This window comes from Pristiophorus japonicus, chromosome 31 (genome assembly GCF_044704955.1).
Source record: "Pristiophorus japonicus isolate sPriJap1 chromosome 31, sPriJap1.hap1, whole genome shotgun sequence".
NCBI lineage: Eukaryota > Metazoa > Chordata > Chondrichthyes > Pristiophoridae > Pristiophorus > Pristiophorus japonicus.
This window is the reverse complement of record NC_092007.1, coordinates 6,301,412-6,315,669: the sequence shown is the minus strand read 5'-3', so window position 1 is coordinate 6,315,669 and position 14,258 is coordinate 6,301,412. Positions and strand designations below refer to the sequence as shown.

At 50.3% G+C, this 14,258-nt stretch overlaps 1 protein-coding gene across 1 annotated transcript in view; it reads left to right on the top strand.

The window, feature by feature from the left end:
• The window catches only part of LOC139240427 (nectin-1-like), a 43,637-nt gene extending 30,470 nt beyond the window's left edge, over positions 1-13,167 (top strand). The window contains exons 7-8 of the mRNA XM_070868943.1: positions 177-211; positions 11,395-13,167. Of these exons, the coding sequence (XP_070725044.1) occupies positions 177-211; positions 11,395-11,520 (161 nt within the window). The 3' untranslated portion in view covers positions 11,521-13,167. The remainder of the gene's footprint in view (positions 1-176; positions 212-11,394) is intronic.
• The last annotated feature ends 1,091 nt before the right edge of the window (positions 13,168-14,258 follow it).

Below are 14,258 nucleotides of genomic sequence, written 5' to 3'. Positions count from 1 at the left end.
CCGGTGGTCGTGAAAGGAGCTATATAAATGAAAGTCTTTCATTCTTTCTTTAAAGGGGAAATGGGTAAAAGAGGGATCGTACACAAAGCAGAATCGCTGAATATTTTGACTATAAATCACGGTAAATCTTAAATTAATCAATGCATATTATGTTTTTTTTCCAATCTCTGAAACAGGTGCTGAGCAGGATACCAACAGCTGTGAAACTCAGGCAAGTTACACACAAACTTTCCGCTGTGAGCTTCAGCTCCTTTGGGCCCAAATTTCCCCAACCCCTTTTTCCGGCGCAGTCTCCCGAGATGCGCCGACTTTGTCGAGAAGCTTGCCAAGAATACTATCTGCTCTGCTCTGTGTCCCGTGTCCTGGGGTGGCGTTTCTCGTGGAGTGGGGGGGGGCGGGGGGGTGGAGCTACGGCCCTGCGCCGAAAACAGCGCCGGCAGCTCCGCGCATGCGCAGTGGAGTCTGCGCGCATGCGCAAGTAGCTCCTCACCCTCCCAGTGCGTCGTCGCCCCTATCCCTGGCCGAAGGGATCTCAGCACGGCTGCGGTAAGGGTGTGTGTCCGTGGCCTCAGAGTCACTGTGTTCCTGCCCCCGATCACAACCCAGTGACACCTGTTGGAATCGCATACGTGTGACCATCAAGCGAGGATGGGATCAGGCACAGCTGTGATGCCGCACCGCGGCTGAACATCCTGCCGATACTCACTTACACGGGAATAATTGGCGATTGGGCAGGGGGTGCCTGTAAAAAGCAAAGAGCCAAAAGTCTCCAGGAGTGGCATGTCTGTCAGACAGGTTTTCACGGAGTTCATTGAATCCTGTTGTTTAGAAGCACCAGCAGCCGTAGCGAATCGCTTCGCAGAGTGTGCACAGTTGCATACACCAGGTGACTTACGTTTTAATGTTTATTTATTTCGTTTTTATGCATTATTGATGGTTTTTATGCTTCTTTAATGTTGTTGTGGAGGTGTTTAGTGCCTTTAGTGCTTTGCAAGGTCCTCCCCGCTTCTCTTCCCGCCCCGATCTCTGGCTACCTGCGCTAATTTCTTAACTCTCCGCAAGGGTTTTCTGTGCGGCCACAAGTGGCCACATAGGCTGGCCTAAGTTAGTTTGGAGCAACTCTTAGCTGTCCAAAGTGGCTTAAATGGCCAAAACAGGCGTAGGTGGCTGGTAACGCCACCTTTTGAAAAAAATAACTAAAAAAAACCCTAACTAACTCACTTACACTGGCGCAAATTAAATGTGCAGGATGGGAATTTTTCAGATACTCCAGAAAAATCAAGTTGCTCCAAAAAAAACGGAGCAACTCCAGGGGAAATTTGTGCCCATTGAGGGAAGGGAAATTGGAAGGCTGTGTTATAGACCGACCATCCACCCAACCAGATTTCCCTCTTTGTCTCCAAAAAGGCGATGCTTAATACTTGAGGGTAAAAGATGAAATTAGAATCATAGCATCATAGAACGGTCACAACACAGACGGTGGCCGTTCGGCCCCTCCAGCCCGTGCCGGCTCTCTGCAGGAGCACCTCAGCCAGTCCCACTCCCCCCCGCCCTTTCCCCAGAGCCCTGCAAATCTCTCTCCTTCAGGGACTTACCCAACTCCCTTTTGAAAGCCACGATTGAGTCTGCCTCCATCGCCCTCTCGGGCAGCGCGTCCCCGATCCTAACCACTCACTGCGTAAAAAGGTTTATCCATCTATGTCATGTCTGACATTATTATATATAACTGTATCTTACCATGCTATACATGACTGTAACCAGAGATGACCTGCAACCACAAGCATACTTTACCACCAGGGGTACACTTGCAGGAGACACTGCATACCTGTTCCACACAGGTATATAAAGGCAGGTCTCAGGCAACTCGAGAGCTGTGAAATAAAGGTGCAGGTCCAGAGTGACCTTGACTTCAACATGTGCCTCGTGTAAGTCTGTACTGCAGGGTCAGGACTTTACAGTGGCGACGAGTTACGGGTTCACAAAATCCACAGAATGGCTACCAACGGCTCAGATGAAAAATACAATGCTGGAGACAATTGGGAGGACTTTATAGAAAGGTTCCAGCAAAGCTTTGTGACCAAAGACTGGTTGGGCGACGATAAGGCAGACAAGAGAAGAGCCCATCTCTTGACCAGCTGTGGCTCGAAAACATACGTTTTAATGAAGAACCTGCTGGCACCAGAGAAACCAGCCAGCAAGTCGTTTGAAGAATTGAGCACACTAGTAAGAGACCACCTGAAGCCAGCGAGCAGCCTACACATGGCCAGACACAGGTTCTACAACTACAGACGCTGTGTGGGCCAGAGCATACCCGACTTCGTGGCAGAACTTCGGAGGCTGGCTAGTTTATGTGAGTTCCCCGATGAACTAAGGAGAGAAGTACTGAGAGACTTTTTTATTGAAGGAATAGGCCACGCAGGCATATTCCGAAAGTTTATAGAGACCAAGAACTTGACCCTAGAGGCAGTAGCACTGGTCGCACAGACATTCTTGGCAGGAGAAGAAGAAACGAGGTTGATCTACACTGTGGGTACGAGAACTAACAAAACATCGGAACAAGGGGTTCACAGCATGAAACAAGCCGCTACCCCCACACACAGACAAAGGCAGGAGAGCAGGCCTTCAACAGCAGGCAGTGGCACCAGAAGCCATCAAGGGCCACATGAACGGCCGTTCACACCTCATCAACCCACAATGCGAGCAATCAACTACAAACTGAGAGAAGCTCAAGAGAGATCAGCCAGACGCAGCTCATCCTTCGGAAACAATGGAAGCGGTCTGTGCTGGAGATGTGGGGGAAGGCACTCATCAAGGGAGTGTCAATTTCAGCATGCTGTTTGCAGAAACTGCGACTATACAGGGCATCTGGCCCACATGTGCAGAAAAACAGCAGCTCGGCTGGTATACGAATCGGAAGAGTCGGAAAGCGTACCAGAAGACGGTGGGGACAGTGCCCGGGACACCGATGTACTGCGGGTCAACACGATCAATGTCCACTGCTCCTACAACAAGACGCCTCCAATAATGATGAGGGTCCTACTCAACGGGATACCCGTCAACATGGAACTGGATACGGGAGCGAGTCAATCTCTCATGAGCGTCCAACAATTTGAACAGCTGTGGCCGCACAAAAGCAACAGACCAAAACTCACAAGGATCGACACCAAACTAAGGACCTATACCAAAGAAATCATCCCAGTCCTTGGCAGCGCCATGCTCTCAGTCACACACAAAGGGACGGTGAACCGACTTCCCCTGTGGATTGTCACCGGAGATCTCCCAGCACTGTTGGGGAGAAGCTGGCTGGCAAAACTAAATTGGAAATGGGATGATGTTCACGCCATGTCGTCAGAGGAACGGACCTCCTGCTCAACAGTTCTAAGTCGTTTTGAACATCTCTTTCAGCCAGGTGTGGGCACCTTCAAAGGGGCTAAAGTTAAAATCTACATCACACAGGATGCCAGACCGGTCCATCACAAGGCGAGAGCTGTGCCTTATGTGATGAGGGAAAAGATTGAACATGAACTGGACCGGCTTCTGTGGGAAGGCATTATCTCACCCGTGGAATTTAGTGACTGGGCAAGTCCCATCGTCCCCGTCATGAAGCCTGATGGATTCATACGCATCTGTGGGGATTACAAGCCTACCATAATCAGAGTCTCCCTACAGGACCAATACCCGTTGCCCAGAGCGGAGGACCTATTTGCCACATTGGCTGGAGGAAAACTTTTCTCGAAACTAGATCTCACATCTGCGCACATGATGCAAGAACTGACCGAAGAGTCTAAGCTACTCACCACCATCAACACACATCAAGACCTTTTCATGTACAATCGATGCCCATTCGGCATCAGGTCGGCAGCTGCTATATTCCAGCGCAACATGGAGAGTCTGCTCAAGTCCATCCGGGGACGGTTGTATTTCATGATGACATACTTATCACAGGCAGGGACACCGACTCCCATCTCCGCAATTTGGAGGAAGTACTAAGTCGATTGGATCGGGTAGGCCAAAGAGTTAAGAAATCCAAGTGTCTGTTTCTCGCACCCGAGGTTGAATTTTTGGGCGGAAGGATTGCCGCTGATGGAATCTGCCCAACAGAGTCCAAAACCGAAGCAATTCGCCTGGCACCCAGGCCCCGGAATGTCTCAGAACTGCGCGCCTTTCTCGGGCTACTCAATTACTTTGGGAACTTTATGCAGAACTTGAGCACACTGCTGGAGCCTCTCCACATGCTACTCAGGAAGGGGTGTGATTGGTTTTGGGGGGATGCCCAAGAACGCGCCTTCAATAAGGCACGCAACCTTCTGTGTTCCAACAGTGTTTTAGCCTTTTTTAACCCAAGTAAAAAGTTAGTCCTTACGTGTGATGCGTCAGCGTACGGGGTCGGATGCGTTTTACAACATGTCAATGATGCGGGTAAATTACAACCCATTGCTTATGCCTCCAGGTCACTTTCGTGGGCGGAGCGCGGGTACGGTATGGTTGAGAAGGAGGCGCTCGCGTGTGTGTACGGTGTCAAAAAGATGCACCAATACCTTTTCGGAGCCAAGTTCGCATTAGAAACTGACCACAAGCCCCTCATGTCCTTGCTATCCGAGTACAAGGCAATAAACGCCAACGCCTCGGCGCGCATTCAGCGGTGGGCACTCATGCTGGCGTCCTACGACTACACAATAAGGCACAGACCAGGCACAGACAACTGTGCCGACGCGCTCAGCAGGCTACCCCTGGCGACCACGGAAGGGTCTGACGAACAGGAATGTGAGATGGTCATGGCAATCAATGCCTTTGAGTCCACAGGTTCGCCCGTGACAGCTCGCCAAATCAGAGCCTGGACGACCAGCGACCCCACGTTATCCTTAGTCAAAAGATGTGTCTTAACTGGTGACTGGGCAGAGGCTCGCGATGCCTGCCCCGAGGAGATCAAACCTTTCCATAGGCGCATGCATGAACTATCACTACAGGCAGACTGCCTGATGTGGGGCAGCCGAGTAGTCATGCCCTTGCGAGGCAGAGAGGCGTTTGTCCGGGAACTCCACCGCGAGCACCCGGGGATCGTCCTTATGAAGGCCATAGCCAGATCCCATGTCTGGTGGCCTGGCATTGACGCGGACTTGAAGCTCTGTGTCCGACGGTGCAGCATTTGTGCCCAACTCAGTAATGCCCCCAGGGAGGCCCCCCTAAGCCCCTGGCTCTGGCCCACCAAACCGTGGTCGCGGGTGCATGTAGACTATGCGGGCCCATTCATGGGCAAAATGTTCCTCGTAGTCGTCGATGCATTTTCAAAGTGGATCGAGTGCACCGTTTTAAACTCGAGCACCACCTCCACCACTGTGGAGAGCCTTAGAACCATGTTTGCAACGCACGGAATCCCTGACATATTGGTCAGTGATAATGGTCCGTGATTCACCAGCGCAGGATTTCAAGATTTTATAGTTGACCACAGCATAAATCACGTTAAGACGGCACCGTTCAGGCCGGCCTCCAATGGCGAGTTGAAGCGAGCAGTGCAGATCATTAAACAAGGCATGCTAAAAATCCAAGGTCCCACGCTGCAGAGCCGCCTGTCGCGACTGCTGCTGGCATACAGATCTCGTCCACATTCACTGAATGGAGTTCCCCCCCGCGCAACTATTGATGAAATGGACCTTCAAGACAAGGCTCTCGTTAATCCTCCCAGACATGCATGAGATCGTTGAGGCAAAGCGTCAAAAGCTAACCGAGTACCATGACCGAAATTCGAGGGGAAGGTGGAATGAGATAGGGGACAAAGTGTTTGTGCTAAACTATGGCAGGGGTCCCAAATGGCTTGCAGGGACAGTAACAGGCAAGGAAGGAAACAGGCTACTGGTGGTACAAATGGACAATAGCCAAACCTGCCGGAGGCATGTAGACCAAGTCAAAAGTAGATTTACCAACAACACTGCAGAACCAGAGGCAGACTACAATGTGGAACTCACACCACACCTGGTGGACAGACAGAGGGAACAACCTGAGGAAAGGGCAGTCTCAACAGACAGCCCAGGCGAGAGACCAGCAATCAAACTGAACGAAACAGACAGCCCAGGCGAGATACCAGCAATCACACCGAAAGAAAAACAGGCACCAAGGCAAACAACTGAACCACAACTAAGACGCTCCACGCGAGAGCGTAGACCACCTGAGAGATTGAATCTATAAAGACAATAAGACCTTGGGGGAGGGTGATGTCATGTATCTCACACTACTGTATATAACTGTATCTTACCATGCTATACATGACTGTAACTAGATATTACCTGTAACCACAAGCATACTTTACCACTAGGGGTGCACTTGCAGGAGACACTGCATACCTGGTCCACACAGGTATATAAAGGCAGGTCTCAGGCAAGTGTGGGACTCGAGAGCTGTGAAATAAAGGTGCAGGTCCAGAGTGACCTTTACTTCAGCATGTGCCTCGTGTAAGTCTGTACTGCAGGGTCAGGACTTTACACCTCGTGTCGCCTTTCTGCCAATCACCTTCAATCTGTGTCCCTCTGGTTCTCCACCCTTCCACCAATGGGAACAGTTTCTCTCTGTCCGCTCTGTCCACACCCCTCATGATTCTGAACACCTCGATCAAATCTCCTCTCAAACTTCTCTGCTCCAAGGAGAACAACCCCAGCTTCTCCAGTCTCTCCCCGTCACTGAAGTCCCACATCCCCCGGGACCATTCTGGTCAATCTCCCTCCGTATCCTCTCCAAGGCCTTCACATCCTTCCTAAAGTGTGCGGGGCCCAGAATTGGACACAATGCTCCAGTTGAGGCCGAGCCAATGTTTTCTAAAAGTTCACCATAACTTCCTTGTTTTTGCACTCTGTGCCTCTATTTATGAAGCCCAGGATCCTGGAAGCCTTTTTAACCACTTTCCCAACCTGCCCTGCCACCTTCAATGATTTGTCCACATACCCCCAGGTCTCTCTGTTCATGCACCACCATCAGTGGCCGTGCCTTCTGTTGCCTGGGCCCCAAGCTCTGGAACTCCCTCCCTAAACCTCTCCTCCTCGCTTTCCTCCTTTAAGATGCTCCTTAAAACTGACCTCTTTGACCAAGCTTTTGGTCACCTGCCATAATTTCTTCTTATACGGCTCGGTGTCAATTTTTTGTCTCATAACACTGCTGTGAGGCACCTTGGGACGTTTCACCACGTTAAAGGCGCTATTTAAATGCAAGAGGTAGTTGTTGCGGTTGTTGGTATACAATTCCAATGATTGCAGTGGAGTAGAGTATCAAACGAGGTCCAGAACAGGCTGCCGACACAGTAAGGCCCGTGTTGAATCAGCCCACAAGATGACTTGCCGCCCCTTATGTGATAACATCTCTGACATCTCTGAATTCGCTACATCCGATGCACGAGGAAGTTGCAAAATTCTGTTCTCGTTCCTTGTTTTCCCATGCAATAGGGTACATCAGTCCCTTGGAATCGAGGAAAACTGATTTTGAGTCCTTAGGTGGCTGAACAGTCCAATACGAGAACCACAGTCCCTGTCACAAGTGGGACAGATAGTCGTTGAGGGTAAGGGGTGGGTGGGACTAGTTTGCCGCACGCTCCTTCCGCTGCCTGCGCTTGATTTCTGCATGCTCTCGGCGATGAGACTCGAGGTGCTCATGGCCCTCCCAGATGCACTTCCTCCACTTAGGGCGATCTTTGGCCAGGGATTCCCAGGTGTCAGTGGGGATGTGACACTTTATCAGGGATGCTTTGAGGGTGTCCTTGTAGCATTTTGCTGCCCACCTTTGGCTCGCTTGCCGTGAAGGAGTTCCGAGTAGAGCGCTTTTAATGGGAGTCTCGTGTCTGGCATGCGGACGATGTGGCCTGCCCAGCGGAGCTGGTCGAGTGTGGTCAGTGCTTCGATGCTGGGGATGTTGGCCTGGTCGAGGACGCTAATGCTGGTGCGCGTGTCCTCCCAGGGGATTTGTAGGATCTTGCGGAGACATCGTTGGTGGTATTTCTCCAGCAATTTGAGGTGTCTACTGTACATGGTCCATGTCTCTGAGCCATACAGGAGGGCGGGTATCACTACAGCCCTGTAGACCATGAGCTGGGGGTGAGATACCTACTGTACATGGTCCATGTCTCTGAGCCATACAGGAGGGCGGGTATTACTACAGCCCTGTAGACCATGAGCTTGGTGACAGTTTTGAGGGACTGGTCTTCGAACACTCTTTTCCTCAGGCGGCCGAAGGCTGCACTGGCACACTGGAGGCGGTGTTGAATCTCGAAGAACAAAGGGATCTCGGAGTACACATACATAAATCACTATAAGTTGTGACACAGGTTAACAAGGTCATAAAAAAAGCAAACCAAGCACTCGGGTTTATTTCCAGAGGGATAGAATTGAAAAGTAGGGAAATTATGCTAAACCTGTATCGAACCTCGGTTAGACCACACTTGGAGCACTGTGTACAGTTCTGGTCTCCATATACCTGGGTTAGACCACACTTGGAGCACCGTGCACAGTTCTGGTCTCCATATACCTGGGTTAGACCACACTTGGAGCACTGTGCACAGTTCTGGTTTCCATATACCTGGGTTAGACCACACTTGGAGCACTGTGTACAGTTCTGGTTTCCATATACCTGGGTTAGACCACACTTGGAGCACTGTGCACAGTTCTGGTCTCCATATACCTGGGTTAGACCATACTTGGAGCACTGTGCACAGTTCTGGTCGCCATGTTATAAAAAGGATATGGAGGCACTGGAGAGGGTGCAGAGAAGATTTACAAGGATATACCAGAAATGCGAGGGTATACATATCAGGAAAGGATGAACAGGCTGGGTCTCTTTTCTCTTGAAAACAGAAGGCTGAGGGGTGACCTAATAGAGGTCTTTAAAATGCTGAAAGGTTTTGATCGAGTGGATACAGAGAGAATGTTCCCACTTGTGGGGAAGAGCATAACTAGAGGCCATCAATATAAGACCGTCAGCAAGAAACTCAATGGGGAATTCAGGAGAAACTTCTTTACCCAGAGAGGGGTGAGAATGTGGAACTCGCTGCCACAGGGAGGGGTTGAGGCGAATAATATCGAAGCATTTAAGGGGAGGCTGGACAAACATATGGGGGAGAAGGGAATAGAGGGTTATGGTGATAGATTTAGATGAGGAAAGACGGGAGGGGGCTCGAGTGGGGCATAAACTCCGGCCTGGACTGGTTGGGCCGAACGGCCAGTTTCTGTGCTGAATATACGATGGAATTCTATGTAATCCTACGTATTTTGAATGAAGAGCGAAATGTTTTCCCATGTTAACTGTCGCTTGCACTAAAGGGAGAAGGTCAATGGACTGATTCTGATAAGAAAATTAATATTTGCTCCTGTTTCTCTTGTGCCTCTTTGCGTGTTTCCAGGTTTCTGCACCTTGATCGCTGAAAGCAAACCAAGTTTGGTCGGAGTTTATGGAGCGAGAGGCTTATTAGAAAATTAAGTCCATTTATGTCAACGAAGGGGGAAGTGGCTGAGAGGGACAATTCTCCCATAAACCACCCAACGTTCAGAAAAGCCAGCCCATAATATAAGCCAGGGGGTAGAAACTATGCTGCAGTTGCCCCATGCATAGAATCACAGAATCAATGAAATTTACAGCACGGGAGGAGGCCATTCGGCCCATCGTGTCCGTGCCGGCCGACCAAGAGCTACCCAGCCTAATCCCACTTTCCCGCTCTGGGTCCGTAGCCCTGCAGGTTACGACACTTCAAGTGTACATCCAGGTACTGTTTAAACGTGGTGAGGGTTTCTGCCTCTACCACCCTTTCAGGCCGTGAGTTCCAGACCCCCACCACCCTCTGGGTGAAGACATTTCCCTCAAATCCCCTCTAAACCTCCCCCCAATTACTTTAAATCTATGCCCCCTGGTTGTTGACCCCTCTGCCCAGGGAAACAGGTCCTCCCTATCCACTCTATCCAGGCCCCTCATCATTTTACACACCTCAATCAGGTCTCCCCTCAGCCTCCTCTGTTCCAAAGAAAACAACCCCAGCCTATCCAATCTTTCCTCGTAGCTAAAATTCTCCAGTCCCGGCAACATCCTGGTAAATCTCCTCTGTACCCTCTCCAGTGCAGTCACATCTTTCCTGTAATGTGGTGACCAGACCTGCACGCAGTACTCCAGCTGTGGCCTAACTAGTATTTTATACAGTTCAAGCATAACCTCCCTGCTCTTGTATTCCAAGCCTCGGCCAATAAAGATAAGTATCCCGTATGCCTTCTTAACCACCTTATCCACTTGGCCTGCTACCTTCAGGGATCTGTGGACCTGCTCTCCAAGGTTCCTCTGTTCCTCTACACTTCTCAGTGTCTGATCATTTAATGTGCAATTCCACCATTTTGTGCCAGACCTAAGATGTATTTCCAGCCAGTCACCCCTCTCTTTTGACATCCGAGGCCAATATACCCTTGCTACGGTGTGGTGCACAGAACACCAGTGGAAGGATATACTGGCCTTGGAGGGAGCACAGCGTTTATTTACCAGAATGATGCCCGGGCTTCAAGGGCTGAGATATGAGAGAGATTACACAAAATAGGGTTGTATTCCCTGGAATTTAGAAGGTTAAGGGGGGATCAGATTGAAGTTTTCAAGATATTAAGGGGGCAACAGACAGAGAGAAACTATCTCCGCTGGTTGGGGAGTCTAGGACTGGGGTGCATAGTCTGAAAATTAGAGCTAGACCGTTCAGGAGTGAAATTAGGAAACACTTCTACACACAAAGGGTGGGAGAGGTTTGGAATTCTCTTTCACTAACGGCAATTGACGCTAGCTCAATTCTTAATTTGAAATCGGCGATTGATAACTTTCTGTTAACCAAAGGTATGAAGGGATTATAGCGGGTATATGGAGTTAGGATACAGACCTGCCATGATCTCATTGAATGGCGGAGCAGGCTCGAGGGGCTGAATGGCCTCCTCCTGTTCCTTCAAATGCTTGATTGATGTTGTTATGTCATCATCATAGGCAGTCCCTCGGAATCGAGGAAGACTTGCTTCCACTCTTAGCATGAGTTCTTAGGTGGCTGAACAGTCCAATACGAGAGCCACAGTCTCTGTCACATGGTGTTATGTATGTAACCCTTGGCACCCTGTATCACACCACCACCAGAGGGCCTACCTGTTTACCTGTTGGAGTCCCAAGGGACCCCAGCATCCCTTGGGAGCACTGTATATAAGCAGGCCTCCCACGCTGTACCAACACTCTGGAGTTCAATTGAAGGAGCTAAGGTCACACTTACTCATCACATACAGTACTCAGTTTCATCCTTTATTATGAGCGTGATAGATGTCCTGTGGACTTCTGCCAATTTGTGATGTTGTTGTGTTGTGACTATGTCCTTACGAGTGCAAAATGGAATTTTGAAACTATCCCTTTTCTCGACAGGACGAGCAGAGGACCGTCTATGCATCGCTCGATCTTAATGTACTGGCATCTGCAAACCGGAGACATTTTCATGACGAGGAGATGACTGTGTACGCAGGTGTCAAAGACAACCAGTTAACTTGTTGAACTTGCCCACATGGGGTTATACTTGAAAAAGTTGTACAGCATCTGTGCAGTAAGTTCCAACGCTGTCGCCTGTTGACATGTGAATTGTTAACGTGCTACTAATCTGAAATCAACTCATAAGAACATAGGAAATAGGAGCAGGAGTAGCCCGTATGGCCTCTCGAGCCTGCTCCGCCATTCAATACGATCATGGCTGATCTGATCTTGGGCTCAGCTCCACTTTCCTGCCCGCTCCCCGTAACCCTGTCGCTCAAGAATCTGTCTATCTCAGCCTTGAGCATATTCAAAAACCCAGCCTCCACAGCTCTCTGGGGCAGTGAATTCCACAGATTTACAACCCTCTGAGAGAAGAAATTCCTCCTCATCTCAGTTTTAAATGGGCAGCTCCTTATTCTGAGACTGTGCCCCCTAGTTCTAGATTCCCCCACGAGGGGGAAACATCCTCTCTGCATCCACCGTGTCCAGCCCCCTCAGAATCTTATACATTTCAATAAGATCACCTCTCATTCTTCTAAACTCCAATGGGTACAGGCCCAACCTGCTCAACCTTCGCTCATGGGACAACCCTTTCATCCCAGGAATCAACCGAGTGAACCTTCTCTGAACTGCCTCCAATGCAAGTGAATCCCCCCTTAAATAAGGAGACCAAAACTGCACGCAGTACTCCAGGTGTGGCCTCACCAATACCCTGTATAACTGTAGCAGGACTTCCCTGCTTTTATACTCCATCCCCTTTGCAATAAAGGCCAACATTCCATTTGCCTTCCTGATCACTTGCTTGATTTATGTTTGCCTGCTGCAGTGAAATATTATCCCAGCCCCTGTTACATCTATTTGAAGTATGCATTTTGTGGAGTCGTTCTGTATCTACTGAACCGGAACCCGATGACTATAAACCGCTACCCCAGCAAAGACATGCCAATCCAGGCCGACTTGAATAACCTACCACCAACCAGTCTCAAATCTAGACGGCCATGTTGGACCGTCACTGAAACCTTTCAGCGATCTCCCCTCAGCCTCGATGACCGACGGTGAAATGTTTGCAAGAACTGCAAACATACGGAATGGATTCCTCATAGAGGACCCCACAGTACAACCTGAAGGATCCAACCTTCCTCGCAAACAGTGGACAACCATCGACCGCCTCAGAACCGGTCACGGTCGATGCTGCCACCTTCTCCATGGGTGGAAAATTAAAGCATCCGCTTCATCCGACTGTGGAGCTCCTAATCAGACCCTGGAGCACATCACTGGGCACTGCCCACAGAGGGAATTCACAGGCAGCCTGCAAGATACCCACGCTGTTACACCGAGAGCTTTGCCCGGATATCTGGCTTAGATATTGACGTTTGATTTGCTTTGCTGCTACCATACGGAAAGAGAAGATCAACAAATTGTCAACACTGTTGTAGCTCACATGGGCCTTGTCTCATTGTTAATGAGCCGCCTGGAAAATACAGGAAAATCAGGCGAGCATAAAGGAGCCCACACTTGCTCGAGGACTTTCAGCCGTGGCTCAGTGGGCAGCACTCTCGCCTCCCAGTCAGGAGGGTGTGGGTTCACGTCCCACTCCAGCGATTTGAGCACAACAATCTAGGCTGCCACTCCAGTGCAGTGCTGAGGGAGCGCCGCACTGTCGGAGGGGCAGTACTGAGGGAGCACCGCACTGTCGGAGGGGCGGTGCTGAGCGTGCGCCGCACTGTTGGAGAGGCAGTACAGAGGGAGTGCTGCACTGTGGGAGGGGCAATACTGAGGGAGTGCCGCACTGTCGGAGGGGCGGTGCTGAGCGTGCGCCGCACTGTTGGAGAGGCAGTACAGAGGGAGTACCGCACTGTCGGAGGGGCAATACTGAGGGAGTGCTGCACTGTCGGAGGGGCAGTACTGAGGGAGCGCCGCACTGTCGGAGGAGCAGTACTGAGGGAGTACCGCACTGTCGGAGGGGCAGTACTGAGGGAGTGCCGCACTGTCGGAGGGGCAGTACTGAGGGAGTGCCGCACTGTCGGAGGGGCAGTACTGAGGGAGTGCCGCACTGTCGGAGGGGCGGTACTGAGGGAGTACCGCACTGTCGGAGGGGCGATACCACATTTCTGGGCTAGTATCTTTTGTCATATTGAAAACAGAACATTTTGTGATTGTTTCAGTTCTGACAGTTGGTGAAATGGCATTGTTTTATTTAAACAAGCCAGTTTTAATTTGCGGATTTAAAAGCAATGCTAGCAGTGTAATCCTATATTAACATTTGCAGCAGCCAGTGTCACATTCCGAATGTATAATACAAAAAAACATATTGCCCATATAATTTAGTATTTTGCTACCAAGGGGCGGTACTGCATAATGTTTTTGTGTTGTGGCTTTTAACAAAGTAATTAATAAAGTTCGAATATTTTTCATGTATTTGTTCCTGGGATGTGGGCGTCGCTGGCAAGGCCGGCATTTATTGCCCATTCCCTCGTCGCCACTTGTGAAGGTGGTGGTGAGCCGCCTTCTTGAACCGCTGCAGTCCGTGTGGTGAAGGTGCTCCCACAGTGCTGTTAGGGAGGGAGTTCCAGGATTGTGACCCAGCGACGGTGAAGGAACGGCCGATATATTCCCAAGTCGAGGGATGGTGTGTGTGTGACTGGGAGGGGAACGTGGAGGGGGTGGTGTACCCAGGCCCCTGCTGCCCTTGTCCTTCTAGGGGTTAGAGGTCGCGGGTTTGGGAGGTGCTGCCGAAGAAGCCTTGGCGAGTTGCCGTGGTG